The sequence below is a fragment of the Amblyomma americanum genome, chromosome 5, assembly GCF_052857255.1.
Source record: "Amblyomma americanum isolate KBUSLIRL-KWMA chromosome 5, ASM5285725v1, whole genome shotgun sequence".
Classification (NCBI taxonomy): Eukaryota; Metazoa; Arthropoda; class Arachnida; order Ixodida; family Ixodidae; genus Amblyomma; species Amblyomma americanum.
In genome coordinates, this window is record NC_135501.1 from 40,600,973 (window position 1) to 40,622,793 (window position 21,821).

At 47.9% G+C, this 21,821-nt stretch overlaps 1 protein-coding gene across 3 annotated transcripts in view; it reads right to left on the reverse strand.

Moving 5' to 3' along the window:
* Positions 1 to 257: 257 nt before the first annotated feature.
* LOC144132398 (saccharopine dehydrogenase-like oxidoreductase) overlaps positions 258 to 21,821 on the reverse strand; it is an 87,085-nt gene continuing 65,521 nt past the window's right edge. For 2 of the 3 annotated variants that reach the window (XM_077664782.1, XM_077664783.1), the window contains 7 exons: positions 21,702 to 21,819; positions 20,118 to 20,237; positions 15,171 to 15,227; positions 11,953 to 12,076; positions 6,396 to 6,477; positions 1,081 to 1,212; positions 258 to 573 (listed from right to left, as the gene is read on the reverse strand). In XM_077664782.1, the coding sequence (XP_077520908.1) occupies positions 1,110 to 1,212; positions 6,396 to 6,477; positions 11,953 to 12,076; positions 15,171 to 15,227; positions 20,118 to 20,237; positions 21,702 to 21,819 (604 nt within the window). In that variant the 3' untranslated portion in view covers positions 258 to 573; positions 1,081 to 1,109. Of the gene's footprint in view, positions 1,213 to 6,395; positions 6,478 to 11,952; positions 12,077 to 15,170; positions 15,228 to 20,117; positions 20,238 to 21,701; positions 21,820 to 21,821 lie in introns of all 3 variants that reach the window. The other variant, XM_077664784.1, reaches the window with a different exon arrangement.

Consider the following 21,821-nt stretch of genomic DNA (forward strand, 5'->3'; position numbering starts at 1 on the left):
GCACCTTCTGTCGACTGCTCAAAAGCCCCGGTTTTACTGAGGGCGCAAAGCTTCATTTTGCATTTTAGCTTTTTTTGCCAAATTGTTGGAAATCTAACTGTTAATGTTCTCTGATCAGCCAGAGGTTGAGGAGCAAAGAACACGCATCACCTTCTTCAATGACGCAATGCTGAGATTATTAGTAGCGATTATCGGTGGCATCTAATGGCACATATAACATGCATGTACGAATAGAGAAAATCATAAGAACACCTGCATGACAGGCGCAGCAGTAGGCGTTTATTGAGGTGACGTGGTAACGGTGACATTCTTCTTTGTGTACCTTGAAGATGAAGATCCAACAGTGCAAAGTAAAAGGTGATAAGCTACACACATCTTATTACTCCAACCAAATACGATAATACACAAACGTCATCTTCTGCCTCCAGCATCACTACTCGGGGGACATCCTGAAATGTCAGAGGCCTGCTGGCGACATCACGATGACAAGGAATGCATACTGCTCCTTCAGCAGGTTTGGCGCTCACTTGTACAGACAGATTATCAATGCCATTGCTGCAATTCTCACTGCAACTGAAATTGCAAAAAAGAATGCAGTGAAACAATAGTGCAAATTTCTGCGACATTTGGCAATTGTTACGAAGGCTAAGGAGATTATGCGAATGCAAAAGCTAAGCTAGTCGATCAATGTTAATATACATTTCCCACATGCAAAAAGGCACACTCGTGAATCTTAAACTTACATTTTCATTTTGAAGAAATGGTGTCATAAAGAAATTGGAAGGCATTTGCCCTTTCTTTTTCGGAATTTACGCCTAATGCAGGAAAAGTAGGCAACATAAAAGGTTGCGGCATCACGGAAAGACAAAAACAAGATGCTGCACATTTGACCAGAAATTAAAGTACAGCTGGTCTTTGCCATGACAAGAAATCAACGCACTCAAATACACGTCCACTAACATGTATACCAGGAGGAGAGAAAGCCTGCCAGCAGTGTGTGAGATTTGCGCAGAACCTTACGGTGCCCATTGGACACAGGTATGGGTCAGAGACTACACGAGCACAGAAGGCACAAAGTACCTGGTGCACACTGCCAGGCTGCACATCCCTCAGCTTACGTCAGAGACCACAGTGATGTCAAATATACGCCGTTGAACCCTGTCCAGATAGGACGTCCCGTCCAGGGCCGCGCCAGGACTCAGGACGCCGCCTCTGAAACAGGAAAAACCACCATGTGAAAGAGCCAGATTTGCGAAAGTGCATTCACGACAATAAGGTTTTTGTGGTAACTACTTCTTCGACGTGCTGAGCAGAAAGTGTGAGGTGTCCCATGTTTACATGATATTGTGGCAGTGTATGGTAAAGCTGCAGTTGTAGACCCATCCCAGGTGAACAGCATAGCGCCGAAAGAGACGTGATTCAAACCTTTACTATGTGACCTTAATCACGCCACCAATCTGTCTTCGTTATCACTTTCTATTACAGAGGTCGGCCATTTAGTAGCCATGTCTACGACATCAATCAGTTTTTAGGTCTGTGCATAAGAGTGTCTGTACCATTCGTTCTGAAGCATTTGTTATCACGATAGGCTGGGGATTACTCGTTTTCTCTGCGCAGTTGTTTGTTGAAGTATATATGACGCTTCATTTTCTGATAAAATGCAGTTGGAAGCTTGCGCGCTGTTTGTGGCTTTCGCGTCTGCCTTTGCACTCGTGTGCGCACAGCTGTTCCCTTTCTTGCTTTGATCAGTAAATAAACCTGTCAAAACGTTCTGCTTTATCGCTGTATGCTTTGTTTCGCAGGTAAAATGATTACTGCACAAAATCAGACAAAATACAATCACGCTTTTTGTTTCTTTTGTATTTTGATTGAAACATTTTTTTAGACATTTCCGCTGCCATTAATTTCGACTTCCCTGTATGCAGATCATTGGTGTGACAAGTTTGAGTGTCAATATTTATCGCCACAGGCACTCAAGCCCATGGCACCTTGAAATCAATGCTCAGTAACTCTCTTTCGACACAACTGATGCACCTGTGGCAAGCAGAGGGCCTGTTTTGAAAGGGAAATGTTAGGGACCCAGGAATTACCTTCAGCAACTCCAAAGAAACGAGAGTGTGCTGTAGCCACGCACAATTTAGCTCAGCAGAAACAAAAATGAGCAGCGGTACTGTACCTCGCTAGGTTAACAGTGGCCACTTTATTATACTAACGTGCCCCACAATTCATCAGGCACACTAGTGTAATCATCCGGAAAGGAGGAAGAAGCGCAGTGATGGTTGTCTAGTAACTTACTGTACTGGAACTAGTAAAAAGCGTGGGGACTTTGCCTCACGACATCCCCTTTGGTTTGATGGCTTTCCCGCGATGCGCCCTGCATAATTAGTTTAACTTGTTAACAAGAGAGGGCGCTGGCGTCGCAGCGACACGAGCGCCACAGACGGCGTGACAACTGCTGCGCGCGCGCGGCAGATCACATTCTCTTGGGCTCGGACGTCCGTCGCGAGCGGGCGTGTCGCCGCGGCACTCCATTCTGTCAGTGGGGCGAGGCCTCGTGGTGTAGAACGTTCTCGTCCCGTCCGGCCGCGATGTATGCCCTTCTCTAGCGTGGGCGAACATTCACTCGTAACCTTGCTGGCGAGTCGGACGACCTTGATTCCTCAGCGGGTTTTGTTGGTAGCTGTTGTTGCTAGCAATAAATGCCTGTTTGTATCAGCCACACTGTCGTTCCTTTGTTTCCCTCAGAGCAAGGCCCGCCGTGGTCGGCGTGCGCTCGGCAGCGTACGGGATCACGGGGTGGGGACTGGCGGTTTTTAACTGTCAGTCACAATTAAATGGGGGGAAACGTATTTATCGCCTCAATTGAAACCCCACAAAAGGTAATTCGTGACATGCCAGTATGCCTGTGATTAAAAATTTATAGGAAGCACTGAAGCGGCCGCGGCAACATCTTTTTTTTTATTGCACGGAAATAGTGCCGGAAAGAAAAGTCTAAGCACGCTTACGCCACAAAACAGCAGGCCACCTTACCCCCGCATGACCCCTGCTTTCAAAACGTAAAAAGTCTGGGAGGCACACACATGCATCCAGATAGGGGAGCCAGCTAGGCGGCTCAGAGTAGCACATACTCCCCGCACCAAAGCGCATTGTTTACGAAACAAGGATTTAAACGACCGTGGTGATTCGGCGTGGCGGTTCATCATGCGGCTCTTCCAGAGACTAAATAGTTCCAGCAACATAAATAGATCATATGGCACAACACTGTTTTTCTCCACAGGCAAAAAACGGATACTGTAGGGTGTGATGTCAATGTCTTCTTAACTGTTCGTTTTAAAATGTCCCAGAAGAATACAGCATCAATGCACAGAATAAAGCAATGGTCAATTGTCTCTAGTGTGCTGCACAGGCGGCAATTCACCGTCCATGGGGCAAACATATCTCCTTAGCATGAAGCCATGCCTTCACAGGCAGCGTTGACGTGTACAACTTAAAAAGGAATGTTTTTGCGGCAGAATAAATGCACATTCGCCAAACACATTTTAAAACACTTGTGACAAAAAACTCCATAAAAGGTTGCCGATACAACGGTACAGGGAACAAATACTCTGTAAGTGCCTGAGTCATCTGCCTTCTGGAGAAGCTATACAGGTATTCTAATGAAAATCGCACAGTGAGGAAATTGAAGGTGTCTGCAACTTCCTTAAGGAATCTCCATAAAGGCCCCCCACGAGCGTGTCCCGTCAGTGCGAATAGGAAAGGCAAATGAGCACTCAGACGCCTAATAAGCACAGCTACTAAAAAAGCGTGGTTTGACGATTTGAAAGAGAAATGCGCGAAACAAGGTGATGCACGAACAGGTGAACAAGGCCGATTCCACCAGACTCTAGAGAAAGAAATGGGTTATCGCGACGCATGGGTTCCCATTGAGAACGCCATACAAATGTAACAAATATTCTGTGCATCACCTGCACTTTCTTCCTCGCACAGTGGAGAACCTGCAACACAAAGGCGAGTTTTGCAAATAAAAAAATGTTGCAGACTTGAGCCCGCGCAAACACCGATAGCTCCCTACCCATCCAAGCCTGGGTTTGTCGCCTCATGGTGACTTGTGAATCCCAGTAGGCGCTACTGTTGCGAATTTGGTGAAGGGGCCCGCAGTCCCAGCTTATGCCACCATACTGACTTGTCATTGTACCCCAATGGCCCAATCAAAACCCATTAGATTTATCTATATTAAGAGCTGCTCCTAATAGCTCGCAAAACTATTCAGCCAAATGCAATGCCTCAAGCACACTCTTTTTGTCAGAACAAAAGAGGGCGGCATCATCTGCATAGGCTAAAATCTTAATTTCACACTGCGCCAGGAAGAACCCACGGATAGATGTGCAGTTAATATTACTGAGGCAAAGGGGTTGAAGATATAGGGCAAAGAACAAATGCGATAAGGGACAGCTTTGGCGAACAGATAATTTCAATGGAATAGGTCTGGTTAGCTCTTGGTTAACAATTAGCCTTGTATGGGGCTCCTTATAGCACAGTCTTATGCCCCTAAGCAAAACATCTCGAATATTTGCATGCTTTAAGACCACAAACAAGAAATCGCACTTTATCAAAGGCCTTGGCAACGTCAATCTGAATTAGAGCTACTTGTCCGATCTCATCTGGTACTGACTCCACTATTGAACGTGTAATATGAATATGGGTTTGGATGCTGCGGCCCCTGATACCGCATGCAGACCTATTAAGTGAGTGACGTGTAGGCGTGCCTATTAAGTGAGCGACAAGTAGCTGCAGTCGATTGCAAAGAACCTTTGCAAAAAAATTGTAATCTTCATTACACAGCAATATTGGACGATATCCCTCAACTGTTTTCAACCGATTTGAATCTGCGCTTTTTGGAACTAATATAGTATGCCCAGAATAGAAAGTGAGGGGCAAGACATCAACATCGTAAGAAGCCTGGAAAATTTCCGCTGAGACAGGCGCTAGGCAAGTGGAAAATGTTTTATAGAACTCGCTAGTAATGCCATGTGGCCCAGAAGATTTCTGAGCCGTCAGGTCAGAAATGGCAGATTTAATTTCATCCAAAGTGATAGGCCCCTCCACTACAGCACGCTGCTCATCGTCAAGTCGGGCAAGGCTTCGAATAAGTGACTGTAATCTAATGTCACGTTTGTGCCCGCACAACCACCAAACAGCTTCCGATAATAGTCAAACAAAGCCTCAATAATACCAGGACCATCGCTGTCTGTGCAACCACCATACTGAATTTCCCATATTTCTTTAGCTAGAGCAGTCTGTATTTCATCACTCAGGGCCCGACGAGATGGTTGCTCATCAAGAAATCTACGGGTCCTAGATCTTATCAGGGCTTTTTTGTATCTTTCGGTTTCAAACTGCTGAAGCTCTGCTTTTACGGCAGTGATATATTCTACATAGGAACCTGGGCTAATCCTCTCTAACTCATGTAGCTCAATCGAAGTTCTCGAAGGTGATGTCTCTTCAAAAACGGGATTCTTGCTGAGGCTTCAATAGCAATGTTTTTGTTTCTTGTTTAACTAAGTCCTATTTTTTACAAAACTGAGAGGTAACCGCGTGACCACGTGTCCTTCAAGCAAGTAGATACAGCACGTTTGAAGATTTCATCTGAGAGCAGGCGGCTATTCAGCTTCCACAGCTCCCATCAAGGATGGAGTATGCGCCGACTGTCTCCCTATCTGAAGAGACACCATGCAGTGATCACTGAAGAATATGGGCCGCACCCAGTAACCAAAAACACTGGATAACATGTCTGCTGAAACGTAAATCCTGTCAAGCTGAGCACTACAGGAGCACTGAAAATGAGTGAAATAGGTGTTATGTCCCTTATCTTGCCCAACATCCACCAGGCTATAATCGCATGCCAAATCAGTAAGTAAAGCTGCACTAGGGTCATAACGCTTACTTAACACTGCTCGGTCTTAATCCCTACAAACACAATTGAAATCACCCAACAACATAATTTTACGATCCATGGACAAATGGTCGACTAATGAAGGAAAAATAGCCTTCTATCGCTTTACAGGGACATAAACATAACAATTCGCCACTGCACACCCGAAATTGCGAGGTCACAACAGATAAGTCGCCCGTCATCATCTGTGCTATAAGACACGGCCGTAATCCACGGTGTGTTGGCCAAGAGTAGCATGTACCCACCTGATAAGCCTCTCGAGTGACTAACAATAACATTGAATTCTGACAAAAAAGGCTCGACAGCAGCTTCAGTCTCCTCCTCAGAGGACAGCTTTTCGAATGGCGGGAGACGAGTTTCGCATGTATAAAACATATCACGTGTATAAAACTCCGCTTGAGGCAAGCAAGTCTCCGAGCAACCGGAGCTAAAATTAACTCACTTGGCGATCATCTTGTCCTTCTCCCTTAGCACCACCACTGCTACTTGCACCATGCAGCAGGAAGTCGTCACATAGGTTGCATCTGCGCATGTCACGAAGAATTCAATTAGTTCCGAAAGTAGAAAACAGTTATGGTGTGCATACGGACGTAGTTAGAGGTAAAAAAGTGACCAATTTGTACGTGGCACCCGCACATTAATAAAATACATGCAAATAAAAGGAAATCAAGCGAGATGAAAAGTCTTCAAGCAATGCATCAAGGAGGAAAATAAATGCAAGATATAGCTTCAATGGCTGCAGTGCAGGCACCATCAGGCAGCAACCCAACCATGCAATGGGTTGACGTAGCAACAATGGGAGGAAGCCATTCCTTCTGGCTGGCTACAGGAGCATAGTAACAACAGCATTCTGAAACGCCCCGCCGCGGTGGCTGAGTGGTTAGGGCGCTCGACTACTGATCCGGAGTTCCCGGGTTCGAACCCGACCGCGGCGGCTGCGTTTTTATGGAGGAAAAACGCTAAGGCGCCCGTGTGCTGTGCGATGTCAGTGCACGTTAAAGATCCCCAGGTGGTCGATATTATTCCGGAGCCCTCCACTACGGACCTATTCGTTCCTATCTTCCTTCACTCCTTCCTTTATCCCTTCCCTTACGGCGCGGTTCAGGTGTCCAACGATATATGAGACAGATACTGCGCCATTTCCATTCCACCAAAAAAAAAAACCAATTACTAGCATCCAGGCGAGCCAGAAAAAAACGACCCGCACAGGTCTTCTCAGTGTCACGTGTGGGCCGAATCGAGCGCTAAATTAGTATGTGCTCGCACGCGTCACTTCTCCGCGCGCAAGGACTAAAATGAACTAACTGTTGAAATGTTAACAATACCTGCTTTAGACGCGCTTTCATAATGGTACCCTCAGTCGGCACAAGTGAGAAAATTACTGCCGTTACTGCTATGGTCATGGCTAAAATTACTGCTACGATCACAGCTGCGAGCCCGACCAAAATGCAGCCTCACGGCCTCGGAATCCTGGGAATGGAAGGACTTACGCAGTCCCTGTTATACCACTTCAATTTTTGTTTACTTATTATTGCCGTTAACTTTCGCCGGAACACAGCCCTCTGATCTGGTGGCCTTTCTGAAAAATGGTTTGCAGCCTGATATGTGAATTCAAAGGTTCTTCTCTCAAATGCTCAATCATCACCGCTGCGGGTTCAATGCAGACCTGGAGAATGTGACGACCACTTGGGACAGCCCACAAATCCACACCGCCGGAGTCCCTCATTACGTCGTCGAGCCGAAGCACAGCAAGAGTTACGGTCAACGGACGTACACTTATCCTGCCAGCTCCGTAGTTCTGTCGCAGTGCTCCCGCAGCATAATCTTTATTCAAAGGATTAAGCGAACACAAAAACGATTTAGCTAACTCTGGGGATCGTAACCCGCCACTTCACTGCCTGGAATGCAAAAAGAAGCGCAAAAATAGTGCAAACCTTTGTTTGATAAATGCAGAACTCACAGGAAAATCAAAGACCATATTACGAGAGAGATCACTGCAGCACAAAGAATCTTAGACCATGGGGGCCGCTACGTTAACAATCCTTCTCTGGCATTATCGGACAAAGAGCTGACTTACTTGGAAAGACGTAAAAAAAGATGACTAGCTTCGGTTTTCAACTTGCATAGCACCTGTTTTCATCTCCCACGTATCAAGCCATGTTTACCTTCATGTCCATTTCTGCGAATAAATCAATTGTCAGTAAGCGCTGTGTCTGTCCTGTTTGTTCTCATCCTCGTCCTTTGCGCTGTGCACAAACATGACACACCAACTAGCCCGTACATCAGCTCGTGTAAACATAATCTTCAGCACAGGCTTCCTGGCCGAGCACCAAGCGATCACCGACCTTCGATCTAAGCTCATCACACTTTGTCTGGTTGAAGCCCTACATTCGAAGACAGCATGGAAACACCACGCGGCCCTAAGAGTCCTCGCTGAGGAAGTGAGCGTGCCACCCAGTTCAAGCGTCATTGTCTCCGTGGGAACCGGGTATACCCAAACATTAAAGTTATTATCGGGGGAGCATGCCGTTGTTCTTAGACCCAGTACTTTTCCAGAATGGACAAGCTGAGGTGCTAGCAACCAACTTTTGCGAAGACTATCGACACATTAACCGAGGCACGACGATTGGTTTACTGGGGTAACTGACCGACATTTGAGACGCATCCGCCCTTTTCAACCGATCCGCAGAGGACTCGCCTAACCTAGACCAGAAGCTCCCATACGACATCAACCAGACACTGCACCGGAACAGACAAGAACGCAGCCTTCGAGGTTACAGCGAGTGTTTTCCTTCGTTGTAGAGGGTCCGATAAACTCCGATTAGCAAGCACCAAATCGTAAGCGATGAACAAGACTGACCTCACCGCCAGAGCCCCAACCGTATGTCGGCACGAGAACGCGAAGCCATCCAGACCCATGTCGCCGAAATGCTGCTCGACGACGTCATTCAGCCACCAAACAGTTCCTGGGCGTCAACGGCTGTCCTCGTCAGGAAGAAGGACGGCACACTTTGATTCTGCGTCGATTACCGTCGCTTGAACAGCATAACGAAAAAGGGCGTCTACCCCCTTGTCCGCATCGACGACACACTGGATCGGCTGTGCAACGACAAGTACTTCTCTTGAAAGGACCTCAAATGCGGCTACTGGCAAATCGAAGTCGATGAAATGGATCGAGAGAAGACACCATTCATTACGTCGATCGATGGTCTCTTTGACTTCAAGGTAATGCCATTTGGACTTTCTCCTGCCAAGTGGCGACCCGGCATATGTTCAAAACAGCGCTGGCCGGCATGAAGTGGTAGATTTGTGTAAAATACACAGATGATGTTGTCGTCGCTTCAAACTTTGATGATCACCTGAATAAGCTTCGGAGAGTGCTGGAGGCAATGAAGTCGTCAGGGCTAACCTTCAAGCCGGACAAGTGCCACTTCGCCTTCGAGGGGCTGCTGTTTCTGGATGACAACGTAAGCAATGATGAAGTATGCCCAGACCCACAGAAAAGTGGCACCGCATAGTTCCCACAGGCTACCGACAAGAAAGCCGTGCGAAGATTTTGAGACCATGTGCCCATTACTACCGGTATGTAAAAGACTTTTCCAAGCCACTGACGCACTTGACAAATTCAAACTGTCGTGTGCGCGGTTGCATTCTCACCGAGCCCCAATACGGACGGACAGAGCGTCACGTGCTTGCGAGTTCGTGTGTTATCTTTAAAACTCAGTGGCTGAATTGAACTGTCAATTTTAAAGCGCAATAAGGGGCCACGTCGCTGCCACTACTAAAATCACTGGTGGTCAGTTAGCTTGGCAGTGTTGCACAACGCCGGAGAGCAGATGTTCCCGCGAAATTGGCAGGGGCAACCTTTGGTCAACTTCAGCGTAGCCGCGAACGGGAAGAAACGGGCCATCTTAAGCCTAGCCACGCCCTTTTGTACCAAGCGCGCGACAACGCTGCTCGAACCGGATGGTGTCTCTTACGGCGTGGGGGTTGCCCCGCACCACGGGCATGTGTTCCATATAACCTGGGAGTGTAAGCGAAACTACACGTTCCACCAACACAAAACCCTGAGTGCGAAGCAGTGGTAGAGCCGGCTCACCAGCTGCGAGCTCGCCGCCCAAAGGGCAATGGTGCAGCACGCAAGCGAAGCAGCGCGACTCAGTGGAGCCCTGGACTAGGGGCCCAACCCTGCTTTGAAGGTCAAGAGTGTGCAGCGATGAAGACGAAGACCGAACGCTAAACCCTTAATGGACCAAATAAAGTTTCTCTCTCTCTCTCTCTTGCGGCGTTTCTTTGGCAGCTTAAGCATCGTCAGAAGTCGAGCTCAGTGGCGAATTCCCTAGCTGGTTGCCGATGTGACGAATGACTACTCGTTAGCACGAGTTATTTTGAACTGAGATGCAGAGCGAGTGTAGACACAAGAGGCTTGCTTGGTCCTCGAGTCTACGTCCGTGCGCCTACTGTGCATGCGAGAGAGTCCCTAAGAATTTATGATTGACGGCGCCTTATTAGGTCTGCCTCGAAGACGGTCTTCCGGCGAACCTCCGTATACTATGCTTGCCCTCTGCGAGAATGTAAACATGCCGCGCCTGTGGGCAGGCGAGGGTGTTGCCGAGCTCACGGGAGGAAGGAAAGTTTTATGATGTCCCAAAAGTGGCGAATGAAAATACTATCACAGTATTGGTTGGGAGGATTACGCCTTTTTTCCACAATATGTGATTTACCATTACTGGCTTTCCTCAATCTTTAATATGCTATGTGCTTGTGATTTTACTTAATTTGCTGTTGTCCCCATTGAGAGCGATCACATAGGGGTTAGAAAAAGCAGTTTGGCGGGACGGAGGTCTGGTTTCGTCGGGTCACTCCCTGAATCAGACAGCTGTCAATAGCTTTCTCGTTGTTGTATCTTCCATTCTGTTTTATTTATGAAGTATAAATATACACTTCATATATAGTTAACCTTTTCCAAAATTGTCCTCGAGCAATGTGATTTAGCAAGTTTGAACATGCAAGACGTCCTTCATCCTAGAACCGTCATCATCTTTATTTCCCTCTGAAATACTGAGGAGATGAGAATATCCCAACTCAGCTCTCCGTTCCAATGGGAAACACCGCATACAAAAGCCTTCAAGAAACTTTAACGCAGTCGGTAAGGACAACCAGTCCTTGTCCGATTCAATGAAGAAGCCAAAAACGAGATCCATGCTGATGCAAGCATGCAGCTTGGGTGTCGGCGCCGTTGTCTTCCATACGAAGGATTGAACAGAGTAAGTCATCGCCGACGCGAGTCGCCCACTGTCATAGGCCGAGACTAACTATTCAACGACGAAAAAGACTGTCTCGCGATCATATGCGCCACATCGAAATTCCGCCCCTACGGCGAGTTTGACCAATCGTTAACTGCCACCAGCCATGGTGGGCAGTTTGTTCACTACATATCTTGGGCACATTGTGATGACACCGCAAGGTCCCGTGACCCAGGTGGCCCACCTGCCTCTTAGGTTTCTCTCTGCACACCACCTGCCAATGTCATCCTTGCGATTTTTCGCTCACAACACAGACACCGTATTTTCGGGACAACGACATCTTTAACGCTATTGCGTTGAAACTAGTATTACTTTGGACTTACGGCAGAACTGGCGCAAGTCACTGAGCCCCGCAGTCAGTTGGACGCCTCGCTGTGACTAGAGCGCGCAAGCGTAATCGTGAAACGCAGCGTGTGCAACGGGCTGCCAGCTCAGCATAGGAACAGCAGCAAAAAAGATCAGCAGCGCCAAGACAGCTTCCACTGGAATGACGTCTGCCTGAAAAGCGAAGATGGTTGCCAATCCTTTTTCTTCCTCTTTTTGCATAACTTAGAGCCCCGCTTATTCGAATATTTCTTCTAGCCCGAAAAGCCTTAAAAGTAAAAATGCTTCTTTTCACGAAAACCCCGTACTGGCTTCCAAGAAAGTTATTCTACTCTCCCTCTTCGAACTAACAGGATCAGTCGTATGTACCTGGTCCGTCCAGCCGGATAGTCATGGAGCGGTCCATCCGACCCTCGTGCCGGCTACTGATGTCAGCCAACTTCTCCTTCCAGCCACGGCCGCGCATGGTCATGGTGAACGAGGCGGCCAGGGCCTGCAGCAACAACATGCTTACGAGTGTCCAATTCCAATAGGGGAGCACATGCTAATGGCGGCCAAGAGTTGCTACAAAACTTGTTCCTGAGATAGCTGACGCACAATTACTACGAAACGAATAGTTGGAAGAAAAATTAAAGGGGCCCTTAATTATCATAATGTGACAACAATGCGTCAGCGTTGGGTCTTAACTTTGCTTGAAAAACTAGGGCTTACCGGCTTAGCACATTAATCAGAAAAAGCTGATTGGAATTGATTGATTCACCCTCCACCTTCCACGGTAGATATCCGCGTGGTTTTTTCGTGGCAACCACTCTATTATTATTATTATTATTATTATTATTATTATTATTATAATAATTAGTGGCTCTTTATTAATAATATAGCAAAGGAAAGAAAAGATGCAGTTAGCCGCGGCATCTGCCGCCGAAACGTGAAGCACCTGAGCTGCGACTACCTTCAGAAAAAGTACAGGAAGAGGACAGGGAGAGCGAAAGAAAGGGGGTAGCGATAGTAAGAAAGGATAGGGGTAGGGCGGCAATGTACACTATATATAAAGAGGCAATCACTCTTAGGGTTGCACATTTCCCCCTCCCTCTTCAGAACCTCCTTCGTCCGTGATAGCCACCCTCTGGGTTTTTCACGCGCAGCAACCTTCCAGCCTTACCTTCCTCCCTCTACAAATAGAGCGTGGGGATTTCCCTCTCTCCATTTTGCCAGCTGCCAACACCGGCAGGTGAAAGGTGGTTGCCAGGTAGCTGGTGTTTCATTCAAATCGACAACACCGGACGCCACCTCTTTTCCACGGTGGGGCTTCTGGCAGTGGGCCCCTCTCCTCCTCTCGCCTACAAGCGGTGCGGGGGCTTCCTTCTCTTGTTGACAGTTGCCAACCAAGGCATGTGGTTGGCAGGTGGTGTACACAACACCAGACGCCACCTTTTCCTAGCGGCGATGCGTCTAATGCTAACGCATCAAAACAAGGGTTAGTTGAAGGCAGTTCTTGATGAAGCACTCAATTCCGTGCAAGTAACCTAACGATCGTAGAAGAAACATGCAGATACATGCACGCACACACAGACACTGCCTCTGAACTAGATGGGCAGGTGCTATTAAGCAAATGCAAGTGTTGCGATCAAAGTGCATGCGTAGCTGGTGCGAAGAGGCACCTTGAGAAGCATACCGCATCACTGGTTGTTAACAGATCAATTGCAAGTCAGCTGTATTGTTGTCGTTGTTGTAGTTTACCTCAGTAAACATGACAACCTCTGTGTGTGTCTCGTCTTCGTCTTTATTCCTGTGTGTGAACCCTGTTTCTACGCTAGCAAACGACAGGTGAATGACAACAGCGCAGAATTGAGTGCACCTGCGACACATACGCTGAATGGAGGATGCCTGTGCGGGTAATGGGCTCAGGGAACAGTCAAGTTGGCTTTAGGTTGCTCGATTTTCGGCCAGCAGTTCCATTATACAAAGCGCTCCGCAATTTCTGAAATGCATTAAATTTACCAAGAAACTATTGCATGATATAAAAAAGGCGCAATGCAAGGCAGAAGTGATGATGCGTAGTGAATACCACGACAGTGAATCCATCTAGCCAAGAAACATTGTCCCTCTAGCTGCTCTGGAGAATTTCTAGCGAGAATTCTAGAGAGACGTAGCAGATGTGCATATACAAGTTGATCGGCTTGGTCAGACAATTCCCAGCACTATCTAATAAGACGAAATACAAACGATTGTAAATCGTACTGGGACCGCTCCTGACAGATGCTTAGAACACCAGTGACACACAACAAGCGAAACACGCGCTTTTTTTGTGTGATGTTCGTTGTGTACGTCATGTGTTCTAAGAATCTCTCAGGAGTGTCCCAGTACAATAAACCACCAACTAGCTCTTGTTATGGCCCTGCATGAAAAGGATAGCTGTTGAGTCGCATGCCGTATCGCGAAACATTGGCTGCTAAAAAGCACTAAGAAACAGATTTCCACGAGCAAGTACTGCAAGTTTGTATTTGTTTCCGGCTGTTAGCGTTATTAACATTGCCCATAGTGCGGGAAATTCCTCTGCCACAACAGCACTTAAATAACATGCTAAGAGGAAAAAAACCACCACAATCATGGCACGGTAATGTGTCTACACATGGCGTGCTAATACCCAGAAACAGAAATGTTTTTCGTTGCCGTCGGCTTCAGTCGTCGCCCGTTTTCGCTTCCCCGGGATGTCGAAGCCAGGAAGCCGAATATATCCGGTCCTGAAGCGACTGAACAATGCCTTCTATTTCGCCATCTGGCATTCGTACCCTATTGAGCAGTGAGAAGGGCGTCTTACTCCGTACCATGTTCTCAGCAGCACTTAATGTAGTGGCGTAGATAATCATAAAGGTTCCACGAAGAGCGCAGAGTTGACAATGCCAGCCCCGCTTCCAAGCTACAGTCCGAGCCCAGCCCATGCGGACACAGTATTAATATGCTCCTTGCTCTTTTTAAGTCCTTGATTATATATAAATGGTTAGGCCCCAGTGCTCTAAAGCAGTTTGTCACCTTTTCTGTGAACTGCCTCTTGTTATCGTGAGGTGTTTTCTTTGTAAGCTCAGCGGACAGCGTTTCATGGACGGGCTGTGTACACTGCTAATAAACCATGCCAGTACATGCTTACTGATCAGGCTCTTTCATTGATACATTCATGCTACAAAAGTATGCATCATGAGCTCACTATTAGGTGACATTCGAGCTACGAACGCTGTAAACGCAGCAACACAGCCAAGCTGGCGAGGGAGCGGTGGCGGATGTACCATGCTACGAACTGCATGTGACTTCCTCTGTCAGCCTAGCGCGAAACATTGAAGTGTGCCCCCCTAGCGAATTTTATTTACTGACGGCAATACGTGTGATCTCTCTGATGTAGCTCTCGACATTAGTTGTTGCAGAAATATATTTCCTAGTCTCACAACGCTCCACTATATTTCCCCCATTCACGCTCTTTTCCCGAGTGCCATCTACCCCACTGTGTTGGCTCAGCTAACCACAATGTTGTGTGTAGAATAGACCGGCTGAAGTCAACGAAAAAGGCAACGCGAGACCCGCATTGTGCTGACCTGTTCCTTTGTGGGTCCTCCTCGCTTCACCAAGCCTCCCGAAAAGAATCCCGGGAACTGCAAGCAACAGGCGAAACCACGAAATACGCCAAGAACATCATTAGTACGTGGTGTTGCACTGCTTATTAAGGCATAAAAATTTAACCACCTTTTGATAAAGTTTCGAAGCCAACACAGCCATAGCCAAAATGCGATCGCTTGTGTTTGTTAGGTATCAGGACTTGTTCATTTGTTCGGGCGAGGTTGCCAGCGACAGAGGAATTTCTTATGAATAATTTTAATTCAGAAATTAGCTGGAGTCAGCAAACGCATTCCTGTTTTTCGGCCACGCGTTGTCTACGGTGACCAGTGTTATAGTCTGCGAACTTTTGCAGCGGTTGGTCGATGTGAGCACAATTACCATAAACATGGAGAAAAAAGAAGATGGAACAAACACGCCCTCACATTTACGGGATAAGAATCAGTATATGCTGCTGTGTTGACGGCATTTAAAACTTAAAAGCTGTTGTGTCGGCCGCTGTGTCATTGTGCGGGCTACACACTGCGCAAGCGTGAAGTTTCTTTCCATCTCGCCGGGTCTCCTCTCCATTCCCTCTCCCTCCTATTGCTTGCTATATTACCACCCCCGGTTGACAATAAACGTTGGTTGTTACCTGTCTCGTTCACAGGCGTGTAAGCTCGTTCTGTTCCTGTCGTGGCCTATCGGGCGCGGCTATGCTACAGTGGCGACGAGTCAAAACGACACCTACGCCGTCAAGGCAGACCCAGACACTCCGGTCCTGAAGACAGCCCTGCCAACAACTTCCATGGCCGCCCAGATGCTTCCGAGTTTCGACGAAAGCACAGATAAGTGGAAGCCGTACTTGATCAAAGTGGAGGCATATTTCGAAGCAAATGGCATCGCTGAGTCAAGTAAGAAGAGAGCACTTCTTGTGGCTGCGTTGAGCACGCAGACTATTCAAATCCTTGCCGGAAGAGTGGCTCCCCGCGCACCAAACGCTTTGGGTTATGACGAAGTTGTCAAAGTTTTGAGTGAATACTATGACCCTAAACGGAACGAAATTTCGGAGAGCTACAAATTCAACAGTCGTTGCCAACTGGAAGGAGAATCTATTCGGGCTTTCCTCGTCGAGATCCGCCGCATCGGAGACAACTGCAACTTCTGCAGTTGCCTTGACAGAATGATCCGAGATAGGATTGTGTGCGGTGTACGCTCAAGTGCAGTACGGAAGCAACTCCTGGCAAAGAAAGATCTAACGCTAGAAGAAGCCGAAGCGATAGCAATTGCTGCTGAATCCGCGGAAAACGATGCACAAGAAATTTCGTCAGAAGTAACACCGCTATTGAAAATGCAAGCGCGCAACCGGCCAACACCGAGAGACAGCGCCGAAAATGCAGCGTGTCGGCAATGCGGCAGATTTGGAAGCTTGAAACATGACGCTAACAGCTGCAGCTGGGCCAAATCGCGCTGTTATCGCTGTGAACAACGAGGACATCTCGCAAACATGTGTCCCAATCGCCGCGACAAGCAACTCGGGCCTGCTGCACCTGCGCCTCATGGCCAAACATTAACAGTTCAAGAAACCACATCGGAAGATTGCTATGAAAATGCTCATATCTGGACTTTGCTGTCGGCCCGAAGAAGGTGTCTCGAGCCGCCAATTCGCCGCACATTCAATTGGGGCGGTGTAGAACTCGCAATGGAAGTTGACACAGGATCACCAGTATGCGTCATAGCGCGACAGGTTTTCGATAGGCATTGCAAATTTGAAGCCTTCACATCTAAAACTTTCGTGCTACGCTGGACGGCTGCCTGTTTTAGGCGAGCTTAAGCTAACTGTGGCGCACCAAGGTGTGTCAGTTGAATGCACACTCATAGTACTAGACTGCACCGGACCAAGCTTGTGCTGGCGAGACTTGTTAACCCTGCTGGATAGGGCTGTGTTCCGGTACTGCAAGTCGGTAAAAGAGAAGCGCTGGTGGCGGGAGAAGTCATCAACCACATCAACGACTTACGCAGTAACTACGAGGATGTTTTCTCGGAGGAATTGGGCCTGATGAAGGGACCGCCAGCCAGCTTGGTGCTGAGGGACGGAGCGGTTAGCAAGTTTTGCAAGGCGCGACCGCTTCCGTACGCGCTCCGCGACAAAGTGGCTAAAGAGTTGGATCGCCTAGTGTCACTAGGCATAATTTCGCCCATAAAACATTCGGACTGGGCGACCCCCATAGTACCAGTGCTTAAAAAAAGATGGCACAGTCCGGATTTGCGGGGATTTTAAGGCCACCTTGAATCAGGTCAACAGTGTTGTCACCGTTATATCAGTTACTAGAAAAGAATGCGCGATGGCAGTGGAACCACCCCCAGGAAACTGCGTTCATCAAGGCCAAGCAGTGTCTGAAGGATGCCGGAGTGCTTGCCCATTTTGACCCGTCAAAGGAGCTGAAACTAGAGTGCGACGCTTCCCCACACGGCATTGGCGCAGTACTGTTTCATACAGTAGGAAGCGTACACAGACCGATCGTATTCCGTTCAAGGACTCTCACGAAAGCCGAGCGGAATTACTCGCAGCTGGAGCGTGAGGCGCTGGCACTAGTTTTTGGTGTCACGAGGTTCCGAGACTATCTGTTGTTGTTGTAATTCACCTTGGTTACAGACCACCAGCCGCTCCTCGGATTGCTAAGGCCCGACCGCCCGACACCCTCTATGGCTGCAGCCCGCATTCTGCGTTGGGCACTATCTCGGAGGATATCGTTACAAACTTCAGTACACTCCCGGAAGGCAACTGCTGAACTCGGACGCCCTCAGCAGGCTTCCGCTGCAATCACGCGGTCCTAGTATAGAGCCCCAAGAGCCGCAAGAGTACGTTTTTTCTTTGGAAAGCCTAGAGGAAGGCACAGTCACGACACGAGAGCTGAAGGACCTTACAGCCGTCGACTCGACACTAGATCGCGTCAAGCATTACGTGCTACATGCTTGGCCTAGAAGCTCGAAAGGCCTTGAGCCGTGCTTGGCGGTATTTTTTGACCGTCGACTTGAGTTGTCCTTGGCACATGGGTTAATTTATTGGGGCCATCGAGTGATTATACCTGCCGGTGCGCGAAAAAGATTGCTGCAGCTGCTGCATGAAACCCACCAAGAGTCTTCGCCGATGAAATCCATTGCGCGATCGTTGTTTTGGTGGCCAGGCCTAGACCGAGAGATTGAGAGAATGTCGGCTCAGTGCAAGAATTGTATAGACAATTTGCCTATGCCGCCAGCCGCTCCACCCGCAAGCTGGCCACAAACATTTGAGAAGTGGTCGCGCATCCATGTGGATTTTGCCGGACCGATAGAAGGCAAGGTGGTCCTTGTGCTAATCGATTCGCACACCAAGTGGATAGAAGCGCTTCCTCTGAAGCAAGCTACCACGTCAGCTACAATCCATTGTTTGCGGGACATATTCAGCCGGTTTGGCGTGCCCAGAACGATAGTTTCCGATAACGGAACACAATTCACTAGTCGTGAATTTGCAGCATTTGTCGAGAACATGTCGCACATTAGGACCGCCCCCTTCCACCCGCAATCTAATGGGGCTGCTGAAAGAGCTGTCCGAACGGTGAAAGATGGTCTCCGGAAGTTGAGGGGAGGCAAATTGGAGCACAAACTTATCCGTCTACTGCTCAATTACAGAAGGACGCCCCAGAAGGGCGGGGAAGTCATCATCAGAGATGCTTCTAGGATACCAGATTAGATCGCGCCTGGATACGTGTTTCCCGAAGGAATGTGGAGACGCACCGTTTGATAGCCAGGAGTGGCTGCCCCAACTGAAGAGTCATGTGCACGTTCGCAACTATGGGACAGGAGACAAATGGATACCAGGACATGTGACATCTACATCTGGAACCAGAATGGTTACAGTAGAAACACCTGGAGCAATTGTCCGGCGGCACGTGGACCAGGTACGTCTTCGGCCTACAGAAACACAGTCACCCGACGCTGCGGAAGACGCGCGCCCGGACGGCGCAAGATTCAGGCCAGAGGAATCCGTATCGCAGGTCGATATGAAACTGGAAGCATCTGCTTTGCCGCCTGCAGTTGAGTACCATCATTCTGACAGCGCCTCCCCAGCACTGGCACCAGCCGGAGCAGTAGTGCCAAGCGAACCCGCTCAAGTCCTACGACGTTCGACGAGGACGAGGACACCAGTTGACCGATTTTAGGAGGAAGAAGTGTTGTGTCGGCCGCTGTGTCATTGTGCGGGCTACACACTGCGCAAGCGTGAAGTTTCTTTCCATCTCGCCGGGTCTCCTCTCCATTCCCTCTCCCTCCTATTGCTTGCTATATAACCACCCCTGGTTGACAATAAACTTTGGTTGTTACCTGTCTCGTTCACAGGCGTGTAAGCTCGTTCTGTTCCTGTCGTGGCCTATCGGGCGCGGCTATGCTACACAAGCAAACAACGGTAATTTGTTGAGCCCGAATCCCTCAGAGCTAACAAAGCTTACTGGCAGAGGTTGGCGTTTGGTGAAAGGCACATTTGCCACTATGTCAAGGCGCATATATAGCAATAAACTAGCACTGCCTTTTTCTTCCTAATGAAGAAAATTGCGTATTGCTAATGACCTTTAAATGCTAGCGACGGAAAAACGTAAATGTCACAAGGAGAATTAAAAAAGGCAATACACGTTCTACACAAGCATATCGAATATTGCTTACTTTGTCACTGTAAGTGTGGTAACATTTGATGTGCTCGTGTATATGCAGCAAATATGGCATTAAATGATCTTATACAAAATGACCAAAATATTTCCGGTTCAAGATAACGTTAATAATAGTTTCGGGGAAATGCCGACATACTTTCAGTAAACCATGGAAAAAGAGTCGAGAAGTTGTTGCCCTCCGACCATGTGCATGCACACTCCCTAACGCAGAGGTTTACAGTGCGGATAGACTCATTAAGCGCTCACCCGTTCAAGAAGCCAGCGACCACAGCCGCAAAAACTGAGGAGACCAAACATGGCCGCCACAACCAGAAGCCGCACACCGGCACAGAAGCTGGAGACCCGCAGGTACGTCTGCACTTGCACCTGCAGCCAAGAGGACAGCCCGCTGTAGAGCTGCGCTTGAACGAACTGGTTTGCAGCGCGTACATCACCAAATAATTCACCCGACTAGTAACTGGCTGCTTCGCGTTGCGGTCTGCTCTAAATTCTCTTTGGTACCACAAGCCGATAAGAAGAACAACTGAGACTCTAGGTGAAGCGAACTGATTAGTCTATAAAAATATGCGGCATGTAAAGAATTTTGTTGAATAATGCGCAGTTACAATCTGTAGGCGTCACCACTGTCAAACAGCAACATGACTCTTTTACAGGTGTAATCTTTTGGGCCTGTTTAATCTTATGTTACCTTTCAAATGTTTAACATCGCACAGCACACGCGCTAACGATGTCAGTGCACGTTAAAGATCCCCAGGTGGTCGAAATTGTTCCGGAGCCCTCCACTACGGCACCTCTTTCTTCCTTTCTTCTTTCACTCCCTCCTTTATCCCTTCCCTTACGGCACCGTTCAGGTGTCCAACGATTATGAGACAGATACTGTGCCATTTCCTTTCCCCACAAAAACCAATTATTATTATTAGCCAGTGCTATGCTTCTGCACTGAAACCTCCAGTACTGAATACGGTGACACGACAACTTCGACCGAAGTGAAAAGCCGGTGAAATACTGCACGTTTAGTTTTTTGGAATTCTTATTTTTGGATCATTTCTCATAGTATTTGGAAGGATACTAGTAATCATAAAACCATTGTGCCATCCGCATTTGTTTTCAGTCCCATCACGACTGCTCACGCGTCCTGGATGTGCAACATTCATCGGCAAAGAACAAAAAATGAGTAATGTAGCGCTCGTAACACAAGGACGAAACAAGGAGGGCAACGCATGCAACACATTCATTCCGTCCTTGTGTTATGGGCGCTGTATTGTTCGTCACGAACAACTTACTCATCCAAAACAGCTGCCCTGACAAAAATTAGGTAGCATAGCGGAAGACGTTTCTGTGTCTTGAACTATCTGCGCAATACATTCGATGAGACCTCCCTTGGCAGACTGGCCAAAACATTCATTTAAAATACCAAAGGGCCTTGGCGTTACCCTGCATACACACGTTTTCATCATTCTGGCTCTCAATTGCGCAACAGGTACATGATGACGCCTAGACTGCAACAGAATGCACTTCCCATAAAGACCATTTTCAGTAGGTCCTCAACAAAGCAGTGCTAATGCACGGCAAATTAGCAATCGCGGGAAAATGTTTCTAAATTTAAATGCCAACTACAACAAAGATAAAAGTTGTCAGTAAGGCAAAATATTAATTAAAAAAATAAAAGCTCTTGGTCCAAAGTAAAACGTTCAGGGCTTATTCAAAAGTTCTGCACATGTAAGCGCAGAGCATGCAGAAGCAGGTTCATGCAATGCCACCGCCCATCCGTTGCTAGACAGTAAATTTGAAACCATTTGGTTCAAAGTGAGTAAAAACTTAGCAACTGACCGGCTTAACGTCACGCAGCTGATGTCGAAACATCTCGCTGTGTAGCATCACGGTCCGGTCAGCACCCAGGAACGGTATGCACCAGCCCTCGGCCACATCGCTCCAGAATAAGGCATTCCT